Source organism: Odontomachus brunneus, unplaced genomic scaffold, assembly GCF_010583005.1.
Source record: "Odontomachus brunneus isolate Ranch 3 - 2012 unplaced genomic scaffold, Obru_v1 Obru_scaffold_002, whole genome shotgun sequence".
In the NCBI taxonomy this organism is placed as follows: Eukaryota; Metazoa; Arthropoda; class Insecta; order Hymenoptera; family Formicidae; genus Odontomachus; species Odontomachus brunneus.
In genome coordinates, this window is record NW_022639452.1 from 499,340 (window position 1) to 526,710 (window position 27,371).

Here is a 27,371-nt window from a genome sequence, read left to right on the forward strand (position 1 = left end):
ATATATATATATATATATATATAATTTTTTTACTATAAGATTCTTTTCGTATATATTCGTATTTTGCGACATAAAGGATTATATCTTCTTTTTACTTTCATTTTCCTCTTGTCGCACGTTCAAAAGAATGAACATATATCGCGCGACAGAACGTATTAGCCGTCTCTCACACACGCGGGTATTTTATTAGTAACGAAAGGTTGGCACGAGTTGCCGGCGCGAGGATTAGTTTTCTGGAAAAGATTTCCAGCGTTTATCCGACGTCGCAGCTGGTAAGCGCAAAAATGGTGGAACGTGATGGGAGGTAAGGAAAAGTGAAAAAATAGGATGAAAGTAGCAAGGTGATGTGTCCACACGGACACCGCCGTTCGTTGCGCTCCCATTTTGCATCCTCTGTGCGGTTTGCGCGTGTAAAAGAATTTCGCGCCGCTTGAATCTGCAAATAGACGCGCGATCGCTCAGCGAAGGACGGCGGATGGTATGCAAATACTTTAGTTCGTGAGCACACGAAAGACAAAGGCGAAAATCATGTCTGCGATTTCGGGAACATTCCGTGCGTCGCGTTATACTTGGATTGAGTCGAAAGTCGGTTTTCAGCAAACACGTTATAGCTATATTTGATCCAAATCACAAAATTATGATTTTTGAATTAACAATGGATAGTCTGTAAGTCTTCCTATATAAGACAAGAGAGACCCAATCGCTTTATTGCATCTTTTTTACCCATTTTTTAAGAGCTAAGTTTGACAATAAACATCCTTAAAGAAACGAAAATTGCTTGACTTCTTAAAAGATTGCAAAGAGAATCAGTGTTTATTTACATACACATGTACTTTTTGTAACAAATTTTTATTGCTATTTTTCATAAAAATGTATTTTATATGGGTTAGATTATTCTTGAATACGGTCAATTATAATTAGAGTTAATCTCCAATAAGATTGGTGCGACTAACCTCGAAAGGATACCGCGGTATCTTGAACAGGCCGCTCCTATCTTACGTGTCGATCAGATCCGTGACTTCTTCGTCGCGTAATGTTTCCCGTGTATCATCGCGCGAGGGGGAAGTGACCAAGCGGAAATAGCAGTCGGACAGCCAGCGGATCGAGACGGTTCTGATGAATCTCACGTTGAAACAACGGATCGGTGGCAGTGATCGAGCGACTCGTTTCATGGACACTAGCACTCGTCATCCGGCATCTGTCGCGAGTGAGTGACGTGCAACGAACGCGCGCGCGAAATCTACCGCGACACTCAGACGATTGTCCTCCGGCAGTAAAAGTAGAGCGGCGTGAACGCGCGAGGGATCGCGCACCGAGAGGATCGGCTCGTGCCGTCGATTTCTTCGCGAGTTAGATCGTCGACAGTTTCAGCTAACTAGCTCGCTCTGGGCGAGCGTTACAACCCAACTTAACTACTCCTTTACTCGCCGCGACTGTTGGGGTTGAGGCGTTGAACGCCGGCGCGCCGCCTGGTGCTGCACTCTGACGCGCGGCGAGTGTAGCGAGTGTTGCGTCGTCAGGCAACGCGTCAGTTGCTAATCGTATGTGGTCTGTTCTCTTTAGCTGCACTGCTGAACTAGTGCAATAAGTGAGAGAAAATATACTTGTCCCATTGAATAAGGAATACCAGGAGGAGCATAAAGAGAAAATCCTTTGTTAGAAGTGCGAAGGATGTGACGTAATGAAAGTGAATCAAATGCGATTATCGATACTATGGAATCGAAGTAAATTTTATGATGTAATATTGTCAATTAATCGAATAGACAAAGGTGCGTAAACGTATTGAAGAGAAAATTATTACAAGTGACTAATTTTATTTCCCTCACCAATATGAGCAAAATATAAATACAATTTTTCTATTATTCTTTTAAAATTAATATTCCTTTGCTATATACTTCCAAGATGTTTAAAGTATACCGCCAGACTGTGTTTCCGATAACGTCACTTATGACGTAGTTTACGTCATCAAACTGAACCAATGCAACACAATCGATTACCCACGATCGTAATATATCATATCGTAATATATCGTAATATATGCTCCTTCCTGATATTCTTTATTCAATGGAAAATACTTGTCCCATTTTAACTTACTGCACTAGTTCATAAGTGCAGCTAAAAAGGACAGACCAATAGTGGGGAGCCGTGTGGTGGGCGCGTATACTGCGAGGCCTAGTGAGGTAGATCGGGTAGGGACAAGACCGCGCAAACACTGACCGCGCACGTAAACACTGACCTATGTCACGCAGTACAGCCCGCTAGCGGGGCTAGCGTAGCGTAACAGCTGTCCATTGAGTTCGCCTCGACAGCGCGCGCCGAATCGTAGCGTCATCAGCGTCTTTTCAACCCGTAGACGTAGCAGCGACTTCAAACAACGACCGTTGTAAAGGAAAAATTTTCGATTATCAGACGCATGCAATCGTTCCTATGAAGATTAAAGGCCATCACACACAAAATTCCGTAAGAACTTAAATTATTAAGCGTAAAGAAATCGACCAATCCCAATCGAGTATTCGGCTTTTCGTAATAATGGAGGGGTTACGAAGAGCCGAGTGTTCGATTGTGATTGATCGATTTCTTTACGCTTACGTTCTGAGTTCTTAATTTTGTGTGTGATGGCCTTAATCAGTAGGACTGCGTTTTTTGTCGCATGATAAGAACCACCAATTGTTTCTTCCTCTCACTCTGTCCATCAAAAACACAAATGTCTATACTAAACTAGATTATTAACAAGGGCTTTGAACGTGCGTCGTGTAAGGTTTCCGGTAGCATGCGAGAAAATGGCGGCGGTCCTCTGTGTGTGTGTGTGTGTGTGTGTGTGACGTGTCATTGGTGTGAGTACTTACAACGTATAATGTGAGTCAGCGTGGCCATTAAATTACTGTCGTAAAACCAAAAATGCCAGCATCTTATTGCATAAAAAAATATCGTAACAAAAAAATAGATGGTATTGGACGTTATTTGCTCTGCTCATTTTTAACAAAAGAATTTTATGACTAAACATAGTGAAAATATGTGGCGGTAGCGGCCATTTTCTCGCATGCACCGAAAACTCTATCGGAAACACAAGCCATTATATGCTTTTAGATAGCCTGTTGGCGATCTAGTTTAGTATTGATATCTGTGATAAAAAATGACGATTTCGGATTTTATCGCCGTCGACTGAAATTGGAGAAGTCTCAGACTCGATTTCGTGAACCAACAGTGATCGATGTATTTTTCTCTCGACGCTATCCACTTTTGAATGTCGCTTCATACGTTTATTCATTTGAAGCGTCACTTTGTTCGTTTGCGCTTGCGTAGCAAACAGATTCAATCTTGTGAATTTGGTCTCGTCGTAGTTTACGAAAGGCGTTCCGCAAAATAGCCGCGACTCTCTCTCTCTCTCTCTCTCTCTCTCTCTCTCTCTCTTTCTACTTACACATGCTTTTACGCATACAATACGTGCACAAACCTGCCTAAGTACTTTGCGGTTACTTACGGTTCACCTCGTAAAATACCGGCCGAAACTTTGGCAATCTGGTTGTTGCAATGCAAATTGACCGAATGGATTAGCTTTGGGCTCGGATTGGATTAACTCTCGGAGTTGATTGCGCAGACGCTTGATTGCAAATAACATTATTCGTTATCTCCGCGAACTGGTCGACGAAGCTCATATTCGATCGGACCCGTCGCAATTTTCATATTGCTCACGTAACGGCCCCCGATAATTGATGTTTTATCATAGTTCTACACTAATCGCGAGTGGCGGGACAATTTGACAGGCGTGCTCGGCAAAAGGCAGCAGCGGAAATGTGCAAATATTGAGTTACTCGACGTAAAAATTTGGCTTTCGCGTAAATGCGCAGTAGAGAATACAATGTTTTAATTGCATCGTACGGAGATACGTTCTCAAATATATGGACTAATCGATCATATGTAAAAAACAAAATAGCTTTCGACGGGATTGTTTATCAAATTTGCCGAGGTAGCGTTACGTGCAGCGTTAAAATTTGCAATTCGAGGGAGTCAATTAACAATAAAAAAAGAATATATACGTTTCCACGATGATTTTAGCGGAAAGGAAGAATTTTATCGTCCACAGCAAATTTATCGAGAACAATTAAACGTTCTGACAAAAACGTTCGTTCGATTTATCGAGTCTCGCGTGCGAAACAGAAGATTTTAAACTTTTGCTCCTGCCATTCCCTCGTTTCGAGCTGGTCTCCGCGGAATAAAATCGCGCGTGAAATATAATAGTATAATAACATTATATATATATATATATATATATATATATATATATATATATATATATATAGAAGCGCAAGAAGCACTTTCTTGATTAAGGGCAGTTCCCAGTTTGCGCAGTTTGACGGTTTCGCGAGAGAAATGCGGCAGTCCGAAGGTGAGTGAACCCTTTGCCGAGACATCTAGTCCTCGGGAGAGGTAATATCGCCGAGATGGCGTCGCGTGGAACGCCGCACGTACGGGATCGGAGACGGGGAATTGAGGGCCGGCTTTATCGGCGCGACTCTAAGTCGTGGGCTTCGACGGCTGCACGTTTCTACGTTTCGCTTAATTGTAGCTCGACCCGAGCCCCGCGAGTCCACGAATCAGATTAGATTGTGAGAACCGGTGCTCGCGGCGTCGCGCACCCCCGAGATTGCAGAGAAATTCGGCGGGAGCGAGCTCGTGGAGCCTCGAGAGCTTCGCTCTCCGGGCTTGTTATGTATGTATGCACAATCCTCGCTGCGGTTCCGTCGCAGCCCCGCGGTATCGATCATTTTTTCGCCTCCCTATCTGCCTCTCTCTTTCCTTCTTCTCCAACGGGGAACGTCTATTATTCTGTAGAGTCGAGTCATTTGAACGATCGACTGATCTCGTTACTTCGCTCGCTGGCGCTCGAAATAACGACACGAAAATTATGAGAGACAAAAAACATGTTTTGATGAAAACGGCCGAACGTGTCGCGAGTATACACGATGCATGAGGAAACTAGGTTCAATCGTCAACTACACGACTTCTGATTAAATTTTCGTCAAGTTCAATTGAACGATCTTTGATTCCCTCCGCTCATATCACAATCGTCGGTCGTCAACCAAACGGTCATCGATTGTCAATTGAATGGTCGTCGACTGAATTGGCTGATATCAACTGAGAACACGATAATTAATAAGAAAAGCAGTTAATAATTCTTAAACCTGGTCACGTTTCTGTTCTTACGAAGAAGAAGAACATGTTATTTTCACTCGCGGAGAGGATATTACTTTCTTCCCGTCGAGTTTCATATACCGAGAGCAACATTCGCAAAATAAAAGCAAGTTACTACGACCCGCGAAATGTGTACTCGCAATGCGCACACAAAAAAGCACGAGGAAAGATTAAACTGAATTAAACGACATGTTCAAAAGAACTTTCTCCGAATCCCCGATTCGACGCACAGACAATTGGAACGAAATTTTTTGTGGATTTACTCCGGTACAGGGTTCTGAGAGGACGAGCTCTCTCACCGCTTATCGGTCCCTCGCTTCAGTCGCGATAAAACGTGTCAGTCTCACGGACAGGCGTCGTAAAGCGCGGAGCAGAGGATATTGCCGGTCGCGCAGCCACTTAGTTTAAAACCGACGTTAAACAGGCCAACAGATAGCGTCTCTCTGTTGCATGAGACGTACGCAGATCGCGATAAAAGCCCCGGAGGGCCGAACAGTGCTCCGTAAAACGTGTGGCCTGGCGACGCGAAAGCAGCGGAGAGGATCGACGAAACGGACCGCCGCTATTTAAGCCGAGCGAAATGATATTTTGGCGGGAAGATGAATTCTCGCGTAAATCAACCCGGGGATATCCGTTATCCGTATCGCCGAACGAGAGATGTACAGCGAAAACACCGCCTGTGCATAAATCATAACGCGAGGTGAGTGCAACGCGCGCGCGGCAGCACCCACTTAACCGAGTTCCAGCACGACGCGAACCGCGACCCATTTTCCCGAGGAAAAGAAAAATCGTGAGTCCAATTTGAAGTGGCGGTAAGGAGGGCGGTGGGGAAAGGGAGAGAGAAGAGAGAAAGAGAGAGAGAGAGAGAGAAAGTTGGAGAAGGGGATGGAAGGTGGGGTCTCCGGACCGGCTGCGGAAGTAGAAGTAGAGCTGAAAACCCTCGCAATTTTTCACACTCCGCCGAGTTCTACTCGTTGACAGGCCGCTGCATTTCCAGCGCGCGCGCAAACGCTGGTACGGGGCGCGCGATTATCGGTGTGTGTTTTCCTTACTTCTGTTTTACGTTTGAATTATGAGCGTTTCGCTTCTCGTTAGCTTTCGGCCCCGCGTTGATAGCGCGCGCGAGGAAGATCGTTTCTGAGATTAATTAATTTAAGAGCGCTCGCATTTTGCGCTCTTGCTATCCAAAAAAGATATCATCTCGTTCTTAAGACAAGGAGGCTTCAAGAGACTTTCTTCCAAGAGCGAGAAGAAACTATTCTGAGCACAATATTCTCAAAGCGATATTCTACAAATTTTGTCTTTTGTCTGCAAAATACAAGTGTTCTTGTATTGAAATCTTGTTTTTGATGGAAATTTTTTCTAGCGAGAGAGAATTCTGCTTCAAGTAAACATATTTCTAATTCAGTAATAATTCAGATTAATAATCCGCTTCATTAGAGGAAAAATAAAGATTTTGTTTAGAATGTAGGAGATTACAGGAAATAAAATGTTGCAATCAGAATTCTTTTTCTTTTGACTGTTAAAGTATTTTTCTTTCGGTTTTAGAGAGATTGAGGCCATGTATGACAGGATTCCGTTAAGGACGAGATTATATTTTTCTGAGTGATGGGGCGCACACACATGATGCGTGAAAAACATATATTTGTGCGCGACAATACGCGGTAGACTCGAGTGATTTTGCTGCGCGTATAATACCTCGCGATATATAACGCTCAACATTGCAAATATCATAATTGACGAAAGTACGAGGTGTCGTTAATTTCCTGTCTTTCATCGAATTGTCTCTAATAATTTTATCGTTATTTCTGATCGCTAGTCGCCGTAGGAGGTAAACTAAGAAACGAAGAGCAATATCTCGAGGCAGAAAGGCAGGTCCCGTGTTTCTGATACACGGGACCTCGGTAGCAGAACGACTGTGAATAACGTGTTACTTGATAGCCCTCGCGTTCTCGATAGGAGAAACTATGAAACACAGCGACTTTTAGGAGCCACGTCCCTTTGATCGTGACGATTTACCCGTGAAATCATGGCGTTCCTCTGGAGCGATGGAAAACAGACGGCCCCCCCCCCCCTTATCGATTCGAACGGTTTCTCTAACGATATTGTTGGTGCTCAAATTGATACACTCTCCGGCATACATATTCAGGCGGCGCCTTCAGCGTCAAACTTGCCCACTCGGGTTCGAATTTTAATCCTTCCTCTCATTCTCTCTTTCCCTCTTTTTCTCTCCGCGTACTTTTCCCGAAACGTACGTATAATATTTCTTTTTGCCGGCGTTATACACGCGAACGGAACGTCAACGTGTTTGCATAACATTTTTTTGTATCTCGTTTTTTTTTTTCAAGAGCGCGTGACAGTCGCGCGGAAGATTTGATCTCGAATTTGAAACGGCATTCCGCACTTGAAGTGCCTCTCGTAACTGGAGCCGGCTGTGCGTTTATCTTTCAGCTGAAAACAAAACGAAATATGATATCGGAGGAATTCAGTCCAAGTTGGAGCGAATCCCTCGATTAAAAATACGAGCCGCTCTACCCTCGGCCTAGGAGAATGTGGGGTAGGGTAATTTTCATTCGGCGGAGACAATGACGCGTGTAACGAATGATCCCCTCTCGATTGTCGCCGATTACGGGGCGATTCTTCTCCGTGGGTGAGGGGAGCGTTTACGAGCGCCGAATCTCACGCGACTCGACGGTAAACGAAAATCGGCCGACCGGTCCTTCCTTCTCCTCCACCCTCGGCGATAAAGCCGGGCAAATGAACCGTTAAGCCATTAACACGCCTCGCGATACCAGGGGGTATGGGACGCTCCCGTCGCACCTGTCGTGTTCCGGGCGACACGTTTATGTCCCTTTTGTGTTGCGTTACATTCACACTTGCAGCCCTTCTAGAGACAGAAAGCTTTCCTAGCGCGCAAGCACATTAACGCTTTCCTACGCGCAACAACACATCGAGCTTGCGGTACTTGGCTTTATAACTATCGCATAACGCACACTTACATACACCCAACAATGATAAACATATACATATTTATGTGGGAGAGTGTGAATGGATCGTGGTCCGAGTACGCGTGTGGGTAAACCGAGTGTCTACGGGGTGGTCCGAAACTCTCTTTCTCGCGACGGGACCGCACCGAGAGAGAAAAATATCTAAGAATTCGGCATTAATAACACATTGTACTAATATAGAATATTTTCCAAGCAAGGAAACATACGCGCTCTCCTAAAGCTTTAAGAAGCTTTCCACGAAAGCAGCTGTTCATTCCATCGAGGGAAAATAATGCAGGCTTAATTAAATAAGTGTTATTTAGTTACCGACCAAAGAAATGTTTATTATTTTTTAGATATTTTTCTTCCTCCGTGTAGGAGAAAGAAGAAGATACGTGTGTCTGGAGAGAGATGTGATACTTTCTAATCAATAACAAACGCGTCGATCATTTGTTTACCTTCTTTTTAACGAGACTTTACGACCCGGCGGTGTCTCATGTATCGAGCGAGTAATGTCTGGCGATTAGATACGATGCGAATCTTTCTCGCGCGAGCGATACTCCGGATGTTTGTCGCGATTTTCGCGGCTTATCGACCTGACACGCGCTGAAACCCGAGCTGAGGTAACGCAGAGAAACGAGCGTGGCTTTAAGATTCCTTGGCAGTTTCGGAACAACCTGTACGATTACACTGGACGTCTGTGTTTATGTGTGTGTGTGTGTGTGTGTGTGTGTGTGTGTGTGTGTGTGTGTGTGTGTGTGTGTGTGTGTGTGTGTGTGTGCAGTCTCTCGCGTACCTTGCGGCGATGTGTGTATGCACGTGCGAACGTGTGCGTGTACGTGCGTGTGTGAATTGCGTGTACAACGCCCGACTGCAACCGCGGCGCGATGCGTCCTTTTTTAATCCTCCCACCGCGTCGCAGTCCTCTACGGGAAGGAAGGAATAAGGACTTACTGCACGACCCACTGGCTGACTTCCAGAGATTAAACTCTGTACATCAGATTCTTCTCTGAGCAAACCTTTCAGTCCTTCTTCTCGTATAAACTCGACGAGGATAAGTGTGCACAGGCAACTCCCAGAATAATTTGTCAGACTCGTACGCGGCTCGCGTGCATACTCCTTTCGACAAATTTAAAATCGATTTTTCCCGTAGTGACCCAAATAGACTCTCATGATTATCACGACGTGAGACTCGATTATGGGAATTTCACCTCACAATTCTTCATAAGTTACATTTATGAAGTGAAGAAAGTGCATCGAATAAATTTTTAAATTTACATTATACACAGTAATGTAAGTTTACTGTTGTATCAATACAGCAACAGATTTACTGAAAAATACTCTTAGCTTTTTATATTATATTTAACATATCGCGTTTCCAGCAAATTTTGATTATTTTTCTTCGTATTTCTTCGATATTTCTATTTTGTCATTCTAGGTGATAAATACGATTGCGATCTTATCAGTCGCAAGGAACTCAACTAAATTTCTTGCTAAATTTCGTGATTTAATATACTCAAAATTGCTGTGTGAGTTTTACGTACATCGGTCTATTGACCAGAAACTAGATTGGAAAGTTTGACTTCAGCTTTTTCGCGAGCGTTTACTTGTTCACATCGAATCTTATGGCGCCTCATTGCAGCCATATCGAATTATGACAGAAGAGTGTCGCGGAGAGCGAAATTGAGTTCTCACAAGTCTCATTAGTCGAACACGGAATTCAAGTTCCGCGTCGGGACGGAGGAAAAATCCAAATTCGTCAAGGGATGAAACTGCGAAGTTTGGCGGTCTATTGTCGAATTCGCCTTGTGCACGAGTTAACAATATTAACGCACTTCTGTGATATACGCGCGCAATTATGTTAAATGGGGCAAGAGTGCGTAAGGAAGATAGCCGCGAGGGAAATGAAATTTTGCAGCGGAGCGAAATAACATTAAGCGACACACCGTACGCACTTACCCTCACTTATCTTACACAAAGTCAAACCATCTCTGATTGCTTCGCGAGCGCCGCGGAAAATGCATTTTCCATGTGACGTGTAACGTGTATCTGTCTATGTGCGCGCGCGCGCGCGCGCATCTGTACCTGTGTCTCTGAGTCTCTGAGTGTCGTCGTATATGTGTGTACGAGATGAAAGCGGAATGTACAAAGGTGCCGACGCCGTTATGGAAAGTCGAGCTCCCATGGAAAAGGTATAAAATTCGTGCGCACCACTCGGAAAGAGTAACTGGCGTCTCGATCGCCATCTCTCCGCGACTTGAATATTCCTCCCTCCTCTCCTCTCTTCCTGGTCTCTCTCTAGTCTCTTTTTCATTCGCTCGCGTTTTACGTCGTCTATATAACAGTCAATCGTACAACAAGGTCGGCAACGTTCCGTCCAAGAAGCGTCAAGTCTCCACTCACCGATCTCTTTGTGATCTCTTTTGTCTTTTTGCACAAGTCGATTCGCATTAATTACGGCTCGTCGGGACGAGAACGAGCGCTTCACGTGGATCACTTTGTCAACACATCACACTACAGCCTGCTTAGACGCGTCATCAAAGTAGTTTTTGCGATTCACGAGCATGATTCAGCAGCAACGGGACAGCAATGAGAACTGCACGAGACGAGTTACCGATGTTCGAAGTCTAATTCGGCCCGATGCGCTCGACTGGCCACTTAATTTTGCTTTTCGAATGGGTCGCAAAATTGGCAGAGGAACCGACGTCGGGTCAGGTCGGGTCAAGACGTGCGCTTTTCCCCACACTGGACCTCGCGTGAGGCGCGATCGAACGAGTTTTATTCGCTCGAGTGCCTCTGTAGCTCTTGCGTTAGAACTCGCGATCGCGATAAGCACACCCAGTAGATCGACTCACGCGACTCACCGATCTCATCTGCGATCCTACGGTAAGAACGGATGGCTTGAGTCGGGTAGAATAGATTCGGCCAGGGAGCAAAGGGGAAGGTCGAGCTTTGCGAAGAGAACCGAGCGATTTTCTAGGACATCGATTCGAAATCTGCGACCTACGTGGACGTCGAGTGGACGCGCGCGCGCGTGTGTCGCGCCGCTCGGTCGAACAGTCTAATGCGCTGACAGGATTTCACGCCGGTCGTGCACTCGATGCGATCCTGGCGGCGTATAAGGTCGATGGTGGTCGACGGCGCGTCGCCTCGCGTCGATGGCGTGTCGTCCCCGACAAGTATCGGGCCGCGCTCTGACCCGGTCACGTTGACACGAACCACTCAACAAGTCAACGACTCGTCGCTGCTAAGTTAAAGCCGCGAAAGCGCTATACTTTCCCCTAAGGGTCCCCTTAAAGTGGATGCACCCTTTGCGTGTATGCGCGCGCTCGCTCGCGTCCAAGTTCTAGTTTTCCGATGAATATCTTGCGGCCCTCCTCACTCGTAAGAGCCCATTTTGTACGGAACGACTTCGGACGCGGGCTACAACTTGGGCGCGATCAATCGGTCCGCTTCGTTTCGAGTTTGCGGATTAGCTGTAAAAGCGCCCGTAAAAAGAAAGATATCGAACGGTAGACCGCCGTGGAGGTAACGCACATTTCCCGTTATCTTTGTCGAAATCCACGGTAAAATAAAAGCACCAATACCTGGACGCCAACGATACTGGTTTCTAATTCTGGGCATTCGTTTTGGTCTTGAAAATTTGGTCCTTAAAATTTCAATATAGAATATACAAGGTGTCTTGCAATTCATGATATACTCGTCGTGTGTCTAAGTAGAACTCATCAAGCTGAAAGCAAAATTTTTTTACTATTTCGTACAACTACGTCGATTTTCAGTGATTAATTAAAGAAAGTTACGTCAAAAATTTAATTCGCATTTAAGATTTGATTTCAGCTAATGAGATTCGTGAGAAAACTTGCATTTAAACAGTAAATTCATAGGAATGCTCCGAGTTAGGTACCAGTGTTATTAGAGTCCAGTCATTGGTACACCTGCACCTCATGCCGAAGTGCGAATTGCAGTTCGCGGTATCGATCGGCGCGCTTTGTCGACTGTCACAGCGCCGGCGTTTCGGCGAAGGAATCGAACGCGAGAACTCATCGATCCGAAATTCACGAGACCGTTGTTAAAAGGGATGCTCGTTAGAGGCGGGTTATTTTGCGTTTGTACACTGGGAGCCCGATCCGACCGGAAAGCCAAACATCACGTATCGGAAAGAGAATTATTGTGCGAGAGGTCTTAATCAGCGTGACGCGAGAGAACGAAGCGTATGACTGCGCCCTTCCGTTTCCCCTGGGACGTCGCGATTTCTCGGGTTTCGCTTATTAATTTAAAACTCGACATATTCCGGTGTTGTTGCAGTCCCCGCTATCACGTAGCGCACTGCGAGAAATCTCTAACTCTTCAGTGCGCGAGACACAAAGCGCGTTATCGCGGTTCGTTGATCACGGCGTTACGACGGATGCGTTAAACAGGATCAACGAATCGGACAGTTCCGCCATTGTCAGTTAATTCCTTTATATCGCGATCCTTTATGAACGCTGTAATGTTGCGTAGTAGAATAGAACCTTCTTACTAACCATAATTCTATATACTTCTCCATTGAGATACAATTACATTTTTTCGAAGACGGAAAACTTTCATTAATTTTGCGCATCTTGTGAAATCGGCAGGAATATTCACAAAGGCTCCGGGAAAATTTCAAAACAGCGCAAATCCGTTGGCGAGTTTTAATTTTATTGCGCTGCTAACTTTTATTGCATAGTTGAGACTCTCTCATATATTTCTGGAGAAAATCTGTTAAAAAATATTGATTTTCAATAATTTTGTTGCGTTATTAATGTGTAGCTAAAGTTTTTTATGAAAAAACTTTATTTAACTTTTTATTTTCTGAAAAAAGATATGTCTAAAAATATTGATTTTCAACAAAATTATGGTGGTTCGGTCGAATCTGCCAGACCTCTCAGATTGCACTGGGCGTCCCGAGAAATATGACTGTACGAGTTTGGTTTAAACAAATTTATCATGAATTCAGTCGGACACGTTAGTACACATCGGGGCGCGTTAAAGATCGTTGCACACAGATTTAGCTGGGTCTTGACCAATGAAAATCCCAGCATAAATTCCGTGAACAATACGGCGAGCATCTCAATAATCGAGCCGCTCACGTATGCGTTCGCGAACGTCAGCCGTACGTTTACACGTCGGTTCAGCGCAAATCCAAGTGTATTATTTCAGCTGAAATACTTTCTCTTCTCACGTTTTCTTACCGTTTTAAGTCACGTCATTCAACTAGCCCCGGTTTTCCCTAACAACTATCATAATCCGGGTCTGAAGGTTGCGAGGTAACGCACTACACTGAGAAGAAAGTACCTGAGTATTTCTTTGTACAACATAAAGTTTATTTCTGCGAAATAAAAATCTTACTTTTGTGAATGAACCTTATATCCCACAAATAAATTTTCAGGCATTTTTTTTCTCAGTGCAGACAGTGAAGTCGCGCTCGCGCACACCTAGACGTGAGATTCATTCTTGCCAAGTGATTCCGATTCCACCGACAGTTTTTCCCTCTTTTCATTGAGATTCGAGTCGCCAGCGTGAAATGACTTCATTATCTCGCGCGGAATCGCATTGATTTCCGAAGTCGGCGATCGGGTAGCGAGAGACGACGCGAGAACGGAAGCCGAACGTCGCTCGCGAGAGACTCGACGCGAGACTTCGCGGGGGAGAATCCAGGAAATTGAATTATTATCGTCCGTCCGTTCTGAAGCCCGCGTGCGTCCGATTCGGACGACTGACCCGGCAATAACTCGCGCAGGAGCCGCGCGTTTCCACGGACAATCGACGTCGCAGCAGAGCGGATAAATATCGAAGCCGGCGCGCGCGGGCCGTTCGTTTAGCCGCGATATTCGATCGGTCGATTTGTTCGGGTATTTTTTATCTCCCGCGGGCACACGCGAGACGCGGACATTAATCGACGTCGCGCTCATTATTGGCAACGCGATAAATTATAGGGGATCGTCGTCACGTTCTCCATTTTGCGTCTTTATTCGCGAAACCTTCCGACGGGAAAGATCATAAATGACCATAAATGATCAATTGAACTATTATACGACTCCTTTGCGATTAGTGCCGCTATTTTGAGGGGTCTGCGGACCTCTACGGAAAAGATAGAGTGATCAGATTCTATCTTATAGAGACTCTACATGTAACTGTTATCGAGCGGACTATTAATGGCGGCACGTTGCGGGACAAACGTCCGAATTATTCGTCATGCGACCGAAGTGGCGCACTGATCTCGCGCACTGACCGGTTGCTTTTATTTATGCAACGCGCCCGCAAATTGTCCGTAATCGCGCCGTCACTAATTATGCGAGTCCTCGATTGAACGCACGGAACGGCTGCAGACCACTTTGCGCAAGGGACGCAAACGTTACTCAAAAGCGGCCCGATTTTACGGCCGGGGAGGGACTCGGCGATTTCTCTCGCGAACGAATTTCGCTCTAATAAGCTGCTCGTTTGCACGCAGTTAATTGCACGCGGTTCAATTAGGCGGCACGTGACGTCGCGAGAGACACGAATGAAATCGTTAGCATGCGCGTGAGAGGAGTTACTCTAACGTAATGTCGCGGTCGCGAAGTGAACAGGACTCGCTCAAAGAATGGTTTCGCTGGTCCAAGTAGACTTCTGAATGTCACAGTTCAAATTTGGTCGCTAGTCTTTACTGCCTTCCACCCAGTCAACTTTTATAAGAAGTGTGCTTCTTGCTTTAATCTGGACGGACAGCACAGTGAAAGAGACTTTCTTGCTAAATTTCACGAATAATGCAAATTGAAATCCTGTCTCTGTCGTCCGTATTAATTTTTTACACAATGTACACGATATCGCAGTGCTTGCTAGTCATTTATCTATTTTAGCTAATATTATCCGGATAATTTTCGCTGCAAATCCACTTTTTCGAGTGCTAAATTGTCGGATATATGAGATCGGCCGTTGACACGTCCCGATGTCCTCTTTTCGCGACTTGGACTTTATATTATGTACCGTCTCTCCGCCGATAGCATCGACTTGGTCGGCATAGATATGCGCGAGAATGAGCGCGGAGGAGTACCGCGTACGCGCGGCAGAATATCGATCCACCCTTTATTGCTGCAATAAAGCACGTCGGCGTGAGGAAGCCGGGGAGACGAAAAGTCCCGTATCTCTCGCAACGCCGCGCGACTGGAATCGCCGAACTGATAGAGCGCGAGCAGGGCACAATGCGCGCCGTGTGTTTCTCGCCAACTTTTCGCGCCGCGTTCTTTTCGGAATTCATCGGGCGATTGAGCCGGTAGCTATACGTTCCGTTCACTCGACTTTTAATCGAACGTTTTCCCCTTTTTCCTCCTTCTTTTAAGGACTTCGAGTCGAAATTTTGGCCCTATTTTCGATCTAAACTTTCCGACATCTGTGCATTCCGAGGGATCAATGCACGGGAAAGAAATTTATTTAACCGAATGGGGACTAGACGGAAAACTCGCTGACCTGAAATAATGCCTCTGTCTCCGTGATCTAAAACACCCGCCTGAACATTCAGCTGCATTAAAACTCGGTTCATGTAACAGAGAGCAATTAGCTGAGTAGAAATCTCCTAGGAATCTTCCTGGTCCTAGCCGAGTTTTCCATTTGGTTCCCAGGAGTAACAGAAAATTCAATCACGCTAACGGGAATGTTTTTTAGTGTGTGATCCACGTGAAAACTGAAGTCCCACTTGGCGCCTCTAAATGGCAGAAAACGCACAAAATGTCACTTGTAGATTCCAAAGAGAATCTCTCAGCAAAGCTAATACAGTTGACTGATTAAGTGTAGCAACTTTTCCTGAGAATGAGCTTTGCATTAGCTGACAGTATACTGAGAGAAGAAAATATCTCAAAAATTAAAAAAATATTTATTTGGTTTTGATACCAACAATATTTATTTATACTGATACTTTAGATTGAATAGGATCAAAAAAGGTTCACATAGACTTCAGAGTATCAAAGTAGAAATGAAATGGTATATTGAGATCGAAAGTAGAGTGAAAATTTCGATGGGGATCGAGTCAAGTCTTCGTGGGCAATTCAACTGACCTTTTCTTCCCCAAGGTGCGGATATGTTTCGATCAATTGGCGGCAATATGTCTCCGGGCAAAATTATTTCCCGACAGCTCGGCCTCGCGAAGCTCAAGTTTCGTTAGTCGCCGCGTAGATCCGTGGTCGGCTTAAGCACGTGACAGCGAGACACAATATAGCAGTTTGTTCCCGATATATAGCGCGGAGTGAGCCTCGTGTAATCCGCCTCGGTGGGACTAACGAGCGGTGCAACGCGCTGCAAAAAGCGCGGAAACTCCATGACGGAAAGTTTTAACGATGTACCGGGTTGCGTGTGAAGTTACGGTTGCGGCTCGAAAGAGAAGGCGTACGGCGCTAAATGACACGCGCGTACGTTACGGTTCATTAATTGAGTCCTTTTTGAGTGTAAGATAGTGTGAAAATGTGCGGGTGAGTGCTGCAGGCTCCCGCGCGCGACTTAAACTGCTGTGATCACTGCTGTCCGCGATACGACATGTATCAGTTGCGTAAAAATGACAAGTGTTGTCACTCGTGCATCATTTGCGCGTGAATTTGACATATTGTATTCCCGACCATTCCACGTATTTCATCTACGCTGCTTATCGTATATAGGCTGATTTCAGTAGCTAAAGATCCGAAGTTTCGGGATTCAGGTCCTCGTAAGTCTAGAGATGGCACGCTCGTATATGTTAGCCTACACTCAATGAGAACTCGATGAGAATTAATGAACGACAATATACGTATTTCGAGCGTGATGCGCGCGCGAAACGTTCGTTTTCGTCCGGAAAAGTCTGCGACATCGATACGACGGCTTTATTGTAAAACCGATTTGTGAATGCACAGTGAACTTGTGATGTATGAGTCGCATGGAACCGTTTCGCGCGATCGACTTTGTACAAGTAGCAAGTGCAAGAGAAAATGGTATTTTCGCGTGTGTGTTATGTAGGATGGTTGGCAACGGTAGACACGTATTTCTTCGTGAAGAGCCCCTCCTCGAGACGATCCCTGCGATTTTGCAATATCGACGCAAGGTCAATCTTACACGATCATTGTGCAAGGAGAATTGTGCGCGAAATGTCGAGAAGTCTCTTTAAAACGGCATAAAGAGGACGTCGTCTTGTCCGCTTTAGTCGGTGAAAAAGTCCCGAGTCTACTAAGTGGCTTTTAATATTACAAAAAGTAGAGATTTTGCTCTTCCAAGGGAATGATATTTCACGTCAAGCCGCGCATTCCTTTCGCGTAACGGAACTTGGCGAATGTTTTTAGCCACATGGGGCGAAGAAACAGAAATTTCGAAAAGCGCCGTACACCACCACCACCGCCGCCGCGTGGAAGGCGACTTTTTCCCCGTATCGATCGCGTCACGATCGCGTCCTACTTTTTCCGCGTGTCCGCTCGCGTCGGTCTAGACGAGTAAATTGCGTTGTCGACGCGCATTTAATTGCGCGCTCGCCGAATCAGCGCTGGTCAAATTCGCAGAATCGATGCGATACGATTGATAGAATAACAGATCGCTTCGCTCGGATGTCGAGTTAATAGAACGTCGAGCTAAATAGCAGGTAAATCGGCGAAATGGCCATCCACCTCGTTTCAGCAGATATTATAACCACTAGTTCCTTTCTTTTTTATTTTTCTTCTTATTTCCTTCTCACCTTTGCTTCGATCAACGAAGATAATCGCGAGGACGAATCACGTGCGGAACGAAGCTTTGAGTGAAAACAACGAAGAACAACGAATTAATTAGGACCGGCGTTTATCGTCGAGTATATCGAGAAATGTACCGAGATTGTGTCGATCCACTCGTCATTGATCACTGATGGAAGAGCGCGAGCTTCTTTCCGATCTGGCCTCACAAGCACGAAGAGAAAAGTTTCGATTGATTAAGAAAGTGCCTGGTGAAATATGAACGAAGCAGAATTCCGGTTGAAATCACACCAAAATTCTGTTCAAGTTAACGAGACACTGACTAATCAGAAATCTTGCGAACTTGAACAGAATTCCAGTGACGTCGAGCGGAATTCTGGTTCGTTGATGTTTCCACCGGGCGTTTGGTCGATCCAACCGAATCTTTTCTTCCCGCGAGGTTAACGCTGAGGCGAATAGTGTCGCGGAGTAGTGAACGGAGTAATAATTAGCGCAGTGAGGTCTCGTACACGGAAGGACCAGAGTGACCCTGTTAGTAACACAACGGTGGTGCGTGTGGCTAGTAACATGTCTCTCGTTTCGTGTGTCATGAGATGTTTCGAGTTCTGTCGCGAAATTTTATACCTTTCCCACGTGTGTCGAGAGTAGTGGCGCCCTGTTCTTTTTTTCCTCTTTTGTTTCTCTTTTTCTTTTTTATTTTTCTTTTCGGCGAAGAACAAGTTAAAAAGGAGACAAACAGCCAGAATCCACAGCCGGCGTATCGATTAGCCTCGTAATCGGACTTGACATTCGCCAAATCGGACTGCTAAACACCCGAAGGACGAGGTGATTGACCGGAAAGCGAGTATCCGCCCTCTGCAGCGCGCGTGAATCGTGACCGACGACGCATCCTTCGGACCTTCGACGTATCGGCTCGCTCGCGTCGAAGCGAGGATCGAACATTGTGTCCCTTTGTGTATTATGTAACGATGGTGCAGCGCGATGTTTCGCTGCCCTATCTCGATTCGCAATCGATCCTGGTTGTTTTACTTCGGTGAGCACAAAAGTACTATCGCGAGAAACACAGCAGTGCAAGAGGGAGCAACGGGGGACGAGGCCGCGGTGGAGAATTTCATTTGAAATCGATACAGAAAATTTCAATCTAACTAATTACTGAGCAATCACGCGTTTTGTTTAACTTGTTTACGTTATTAATAAAGCGACCTGGAAAAGTGAAAATTATAACGTTTATCTTTCTCCTTTTCTTTCTCTCTTTTTCTCTCTCTTTCCGTCCATCCTTTTTTCTCTACCGCAACAATGCAATTTAACTCTTTTGCACGATTTAAAGAAACATGATATCGATTTTTACTATTTGCATGCGTCTGTCCACGTCACTTCGCGAATTGTAAGCTATAAACAAATTTAGTCCCACGTGACCCATAAGATATTGCGGGTCGACGGGAAAATGAACCTCCCTTGCAATTACTGTGTCTCTCTTTCCTCTTTCTCACTCTGTTTCTTCCACTCTCTCTTTCACCCTCTCTCTCTCTCTCTCTCTCTCTCGCTCTCTCTCTCTCCCTCTCTTTCTCTCTTTCCAATCGCGGAACTAATCCGCGATTCGGGCAACTAGATACTGGCGCTCAACAAACGTTGACTATGGCACTCGATTCCATTCGACATGTAACGGTAAATCTCTCGAATCGGCCCGTACGCGCACTCCATTACAGTCTGACATCGTGGACATCGGATGAGCTCGTCGATCCTCGCCTGGACAGCAAACACGAGCCGCACTGACGCGGATGCGTTAGATCGCTCGCGAGCCTGCCGATTTCTCGGACACACCGTATAATACAATGGAAAAAAAAAACGGCCCGGACGCGCGCGGTACCACGACGAAATGGCGGTTAATGAAGTATAACACTGCAGTCCACACCACGTAACAATATCCAAATGTACGCGCGTATATACGTACCGTGCACACGTGTGTGTTGTTTGTATGCGCTCACACGTATGCAGGGTGTCGCGCAGGCTGGCCGAACTCTTCTTCCGCGTGCACGGGTCTCCCGGAGGACGATTTACGCGACGGATCCCCGTTCTGGGGACGTCAGAGCTAGTCGAAATTAGTCTTCGAATTAGTCTCGACCATTTTTCTCCACGTGGAATTTTTACGACGTGAAATTTTTATTCTTGTGAATCTCTCACAGTCGCGAGTGTGACTTCATAGCTCGAGGGAGGTAGGTGTGAAGTTGTCTCGAGTCGGACATCGAGTGACGAAATGTTTGACAAAATCTGCGGAACGAGGAGCGAGGCGCAAATCGGCGAAGGGATCCGGAAGCACGTAGGCGAATTCGGCGCAGCCCCAGCGCGCATCAATACGCGCGCACGCAGAGACGAATGAATAAATATATAAAATATACGTAAATATATATAGATATATATCACCACACGTGTGAGACGTCCAAGACTAGAGCGCATCGCAGGAACGATTACGGGTGTCAAGGATGGCATTCTTTGACAAAAACACAAAATGGAAAAACGAGCTAAAGGATAACGTTAGAGAGTAGACCGATCAGTAGTAATCATCTCAAGAGACTAAATGCTTGGAGACTGCGGTTCGTGCTCGGTTGCGTTGAGGTAGTGCGGCACCTTAAAGCCGTCATAGGTCCAGGAGCCTAACTTCAAAACACAGGTCTGTACGTCGTACGGAAAGAACTCAACGTCGATGGAGCAGGAGGATTTATATACGGCCGGCGGTTGCCACACGACCAATCCCGAATAGTAGACCGTGGCCTTGGTCATCAGCGTCACCTCGTAGTTCCCGTCGGCGCTGGAATCACCGAAGAAACGAGCCGAGCGTGATCACGATTGGCTCGGAGAGAAGGTCTCCGGATGCTGCCGCCCGTTCCTACCTCTTCCTTCCTTCCTCTCTTTCCGTCTTTTTCTCTCTCTCTCTCTCTCTCTCTCTCTCTCTCTCTCTCTTTTCTTTCAATCTTTCCCCGTCTATTTCTCCTCTCTCTCTCTCTCCCCCTCTCTCTTTCTCTTTCTCTTCCTCTTTTTCTACTCTCGTCTGTCTCTTCTTTCACTTCCTTCCGAATCCAGCTTTACACGTGTCGACCAAGTGAGAATTCTCGCGCGATATTTTCGCAGCCTCGCGTTTAGACCGATCGACGGATGATTTCGAAAGTCGATAAATGAAGAGCGACCAGTGACTGTCTCTCGAAATTTACAATGGACGAAACTCGATTCTCGCCGATGAGAGACGCGCGTAGGAGAGACGAGCGAATTTACTACTCATGAAACTCTAGGATCATGGAATTACACGTTTTCCTTTGGAGCGACAAGGTCACGACAGAAACGATTACGCGACTGCAACCCGATTCTCGTTTCCCACAACTCAACCGCCCACGCGACGAGCGAGGAAACTCCGCGATGTATTTCCGCGTCGTCTTGGGCTATCCGGCAGCATCCGTCATTCGACGTGGTGTCCCGGCACTACGCGTTTTCACCCCGATCATGTCCCGGAGACCCACGCGGCGAGCCGATCGTCTGTGTGATCTAGTCTACGCTTAGGTTCTACAGCTGATCGTCGTCCCGTCCGAAGACGCATCCCGCACGGGCAGCCCGTGTCGGATCCGCGTCTCGGACGTCTCGTTCGCCGGGTTTTAGAGGTCTGCCTGTCAGGGGGCTCACAAGGTCGGGCGAGGGGGCACGGGCGGGCGGGGGTGTGGATGGGGGGCCACGACTTAACGGCTACCATGCGAATTTACCTTGAAGCCGTCATAGGTCCACGAACCGAACTTGAGGACGCAGGTCTGCTCGTCGAATGGGAAGTACTCCACGTCGATCTCGCAGGATGACTTATATATGGCCGGCGGCTTCCACTCGACCAATCCTTGATGGTAGATCGTGGCCTTCGTGGCCAAGGTCACCTCGAAGTTGCCGTCCGCGCTGCGAGCGAGCACATTAGTGGTTCTGGGCGCTGCGGCGGTCGAGCTTACTTTGTACTTCCGATTCGATATCAAGCCGTCTTTTTTGTTATTTCTTTTTTTTCAATTTTTTTAAATTTGTTTCTGTGTGCGTGTGTGTATATATGTTTACTTGTGCAGTTACGATGCCCTAAACAGGCGTATAAGACAGGATCTTACGCGCTTGAATGTGTAGCGAATCTGATTCTGGAGTACGCATTTAATGTGTGAAACAAAATCTCTTCGAAGACAATTGTGAAGTGTTCTTCGAGAATGCGAGTTGTTTATTCAAAATTATTCGCGAAATCGCGTCGCTACGCGGCAGGCTCTCATTTCGATCGAATAGAATCGCTGAATGAATCGTTAATTAATATAATTGAAATAAGAAACATACATATTTAAACCATCGGCCTGAATACCAACCGGCATCGGTAGACAATTTAAGGGGATGTCATATTTGAAAACTTTATCAACGAAATACTGACATTTTCTGCCAAGATTTTTTTCGTACATTGGTGGCGCAAAATTAAAAATGCTTCCACACAATACGCGCAAGAATTCATCGGAGCATTGCTTGATATGTGACGAAAACGATGAAAAATTTCAAAACTGACATCTCGAGCTGTCAGTTAGCGTAAATATTCGCCTGTAAAAGTTCTGCTGCTTGTATACGCTGGACGTGTGTTTGGTCTGTCCAGGAAAATTTCAAAGAACACTGCTATATCTTTAAAACGACTGAATTTAGAAACTTGAAGATATATGAAAAGTTTGCAAAAGGATTTCCATATATATGCGTGGTTAGGTTTTCCGCTAAATATATAGCGAAAAAAGCATATATCCATATCAGATTTATATGTACAAGAAATACAAAAAAATAGGCGTAATCGCCCTTACGTTTCTCAAACACTTTTCGTCATCCACTTCGGCATCCTCTTAATATCTCGTATCGCGCAATCGATCGAACAGCGCGACATCGATTAATGGAACGTTCGCGCTTCTCCTTCTTAGTCTGCAATTGGCAATTCGCGGAGATACGATATTCCGGCGAATGACGCCGGTAGCGATTACGGAGAATTATGTCCATCACTATCGGACTACCCCAAACGGCTGCCAATCCCGCTTCTGAAATAGAACTGTTTCGAAACCGGAAGAACCGACCCAGCGGATCTCGGATGGCGCGTTATAGCGCGAGAACACAGAGATATCCGTGGCCGATAGCACTCCCCCCCCCCCGTTTGCCCCGTCGAGAGAGTCGCATCGGCCTCGCGGGACTGCGCCAAGTGAACTACGCGCGAGTTTCGTAAAGTCGAGGAGAGAGTCCGGAGATACTAAGTCATCGTAGATGACTGCGGTGCGCTGGGATTATTTCGCTATCGGCTCCCCTTCTCTACCTCGTGAAACTATCTCCCGAACCCGAACGTAGTTGCGATCGTAACGGGAAGTAAGTATCGGTAACTGACGCGAATTTCGCTAAAGGAGGGAGAGGGAAAGAGTAAAAGAGAGAGAGAGAGAGAGAGAGAGAGAAAGAGAGGATTTTGGCGCGAATTGCTTTGCATATGAAAAAAGGGATGATCATGGAAATTTGTTTGGTTCAATAGATTACACTATGTTACAAGATTTTACACTTTTGCCATAAAAAGTCGTTCTTTAAAGGTCTTTTTTAAATCGGGTGTGTTGAACACAATCACGAAAACTGTTCATCACGTTAGATTTTCGAGAAGATAGAAGTTTAAACCTTCAAAAAATGCATTTTTAATATTTATAAATCTTTCTCAATTACATTTATAAAAGAAATATGTAGTGAATTGATGATTAAAGACCAAATTCTCATTGCATTTATTTTACCCATCAATATATCCATTCAATATAATTACAATTTTATTAAAAATAATTTAAGTCTTCGAATGCTAAAAAATGGAGCTGAACTTGGCCGCATTTTTTACATGAAAATTTCTCATCGTATGAATGTAGCAACAAATTTACGAAGAGCTCCACTCAAATTTTCATATTACATTTCACATGACACATTGTCTCGGATAAATTTCGATCGTTTTTTTCGTATTTTTATTTCATCATTTTATATGACAAATATGAATACCATTTCCGCCACTCACATAACGGATGCAAATTTTACAACCTGAGTAATAAAGTCGCCATGTCAAATTTACATGCACCTGTGTCTATCTGAGCGTGATCATCGCGTTTAGCTTTCCCACAAAGCAAAGATGGCGCGGAGGATCGAACCGTTGCTCAACTATCCGGTGACTTGCCCTCGCCTAAAGACAGCCTTGATTACATTGACCATCGCCGTATTGGCGAGGTATTTCTCGACGTCCCAGACGTGTCGCCAGGCTTTCTCCCGTATAAGCCTTCGGGGAAACGCGAACTGCATCAATAATCCAGCTAAGAGCTGCCTGGCGAGCGCCAGTTTACACCGCCGCCGACTTACGCGTGCCGGTGGGCGCACGGGACTTGGCTGAATATTTGACATAAACAAACGGAACCACGAAGCGAACGAATGTACAGGTCGCGCAATCGCGGGAAAAGCCTAAACGTTTTGCCACTCAACATTAATTGCCACTGCGCTCGAGCGCGCGCAATGCATAGAGTTTCCACGAGGAAAATAGGAATAGCTCGAATCCGCGGCAAGAGGCAGTTTCGAGAGGCACGACGAGAGCACAAATTTTCCAAACGACAAACGAGCGTTCATTGACCGAAACGTTGCGCTACATTTATTGAGCGTTACTTTCTGCCGCGCGAGAGTCAGATTGCAGCAATTTCACGACGCTCCATTCCCAGTGCATTTAAATTCGCCTCTTTACCCCCCGACAAAACATTTGTTTTGCTCGCAATCATTTTCTTTTTTTCGCTCGTGTACTTGCTATGAGGAATCACAGATCTACGTGCAAATGCACAGATGCTCCCTCGTCCTACGTGTCCCGCATTTCGGTCGAGATGCAGCCGGTCGCTGCCCTTTTATCCGGCACGTGGTCGAGGATAGCGACGCCAAGAACCAAGAAGAGAGGTCAAAGAACAGGTCGGCTCGTAAAGATCGCGCCAAGAGTCCTAATCGCGACGACGCATCTTCCAAGTGAACATGTTGCATCATCTATAAGAGGACGAGCGTCATTTCTCACGCGAATCTCTCAGCCGCGAGCGGCTGAATCTAATGGGATGCATCCCGCTTCGCAGAATATCTCAGGAGGGCGATACAAGGGTGGTGCACGGTCTTTGTTGCGCGAGCCCACCTCGCTTAGCAAAATCAATTTGTGTCCCGATGAAGATTCACGAGCTATCGATTTGTCTGACGGCTACGATCCGAGAGAAAGGATGATGACGTCGTTAGCGTCAATCGCCAAATACCGTACTGATGCGCCATTCGTCACGGTGCAATTACAAACCCTTCGTGTCGTATCGTTGGCTCCACATTGATATCGAGCCCACGTTGAGCAACAACTTCTAGATACGCCGGAACGATCGACATTAAATTGATGCTTTCGCGAAATATTTGAGTTACATTGCAAATTGTTCCCGGCAGAACAATCGCGAGAGCAAGTATCTCAGTGGAACAGGAAACACTTTAGATATACCTGTAACTGTAACGTCCTGTTTGAATAAATTGAGCGAATTTTATTGCACGATATACGGAGAAAGTGTTGTAGTGAAAGTTATAGTTTAATTGAAATTCTTGAATCATACAGAATTATGACCAAAATTGTTGTATATTTGTTGAAAAATGTTGTGTACGCTTGATCTATTACTACAAACTAACGTAAAAGCTTGTTATTTGAATGTTTGTTATATCGTATATCAGGTAGATCGTCAAATTGACTACTGTAATTTAAACTGCAATTTCAGCTTAATCCAGCTTTGCAAAAAACACTGTGAAAAGAAATATGCTTTTAATGTAATTTGCAACTATAGTGTTTTCTCCGTGTGCGAGATAATTGATCTAGAATTTATTTTTTCGTCGATTGCAATCGACAGAACCGCGAAAACAGTTAAACTGATCGGAAGCGACACAGCATACGCCCGTCCGCGCTCGTTTAAGATCGAAAACGATGGATTTCGTCTCTTGTTAATTCGGATCAAGTGACAGTGCATATTTCGCGACACACAGCGCAGTCCCGGCGCGCTTTGCAATTTGCATATGCCCGTTCCGCTTGTCTGTTTGCAGATACAAACGCGAAATCGCAATTTCCTGCTGCAAGAATTTCCATTGATCCTCGATGAACGAGGATAGGAGAGGACCGTGGAGTGAGCCGCGACAAAAGCCTTTTTGGGCGCGCTTATTCGCACGTCAATGAAAATAACGCTTCTCGCGTTACCCTTTCCCATCAGAGACGCAAAGTGATATGAGGGATACGTTAGATACGTGATACATTATATTACCGAGTGCCCTAGATTCTCCTCCTTTCAGCGATAGACGTTGGAGCGCGAATTAAGAAGAATGGAACGAGCATTTTAGCACGAGGGAACGAATGATTTTGTATCCCTGATGCTTTCGGCAAATCGAGTCTCTCATCTTTCGATTAATATAAAACGTGTGGTCATCACTTCGGCAAGAGTTAGATGTAAACTCGAGAAACCCAGCGTGAGCTTCATGAAGACGTAATTACAACGAAATATTGAGCTCTCGTTAACGTTGAAAATGAACGGGAGTGACGCAGTCAGATTTTCGGCGAGGAAACATCAACTTCATCCTCGTCGAAGAATACGCGTCGCCTAGGGGAATTATAAGACGGATTGGGCATCGCGTCAGATGATCGGGCAGATGCTTCGATCTCCATTTTGGCGTTAAAGAGGATGGTGCGTGGAGCCAAAATTCGAGCAGCCTAAAACGCTTCCGCGGCCTGTCGATGCGTCGCCATCGTTTTCCGGCGAGCCGGATATACACTTGCCGAAAAATCTCGCGTGTCACACACGGGAAATAGTCGATGAATTGAAACGAGCGGTCATGAAGCAGAGAGGAGGGATGATTGGGTGGTGGGGCAGCGCGAGGGACCGAAATGAAAAATTGTTTGTAACACACGGGGCAGTCTGTCGAGGTCTCCATTATCAGGAAAGTTGCAGGCTGCGATATTTCACGGAATTAACCGGCAGCCGGATATAGAGCGCGGCACCGACGCCGCTGAAAAATAGCTTCCCTCTTACCGTTTCCGCGGCAAAGCGTCCCGACGAATGGTCGCGGGGAAAGAGGTGGGGAGAATTCTATCAAGAATCACCGAACGGAATTCCGCTGTTGTGTGCAACGATCCTAGATAAGTCTCTTGGAATTAATCACGCATTTTCCATCCATAGTGCATTTGCGAGAGATAAATACATTGTCCTAGCAAGGTAAAGAATAAAATTCTTTCGCTATGATTGAATTATTCGCCTAGCCACTCATAAAGACGATCATATCAGAGTCTCGAGATCTGTTTAAATTCTGTCATATCCAATTCTACCTCATGATATTTATCATCTGTCATCCACCTCGAGATATATTGACCAACAATTTTTAGTTCAGGTTGACGGTTATCTCTCTCTCTCTCTCTCTCTCTCTCTCTCTCTCTCTCTCTCTCTCTCTC

At 45.6% G+C, this 27,371-nt stretch overlaps 1 protein-coding gene across 7 annotated transcripts in view; it reads right to left on the minus strand.

Annotated features, from left to right (window-relative positions):
- LOC116842505 (acetylcholine receptor subunit alpha-like) overlaps positions 1 to 27,371 on the minus strand; it is a 209,643-nt gene that overhangs the window by 51,858 nt on the left and 130,414 nt on the right. For all 7 annotated transcript variants that reach the window (XM_032811857.1, XM_032811840.1, XM_032811848.1 and 4 more), the window contains one exon: positions 21,604 to 21,784. In XM_032811857.1, the coding sequence (XP_032667748.1) occupies positions 21,604 to 21,784 (181 nt within the window). The remainder of the gene's footprint in view (positions 1 to 21,603; positions 21,785 to 27,371) is intronic.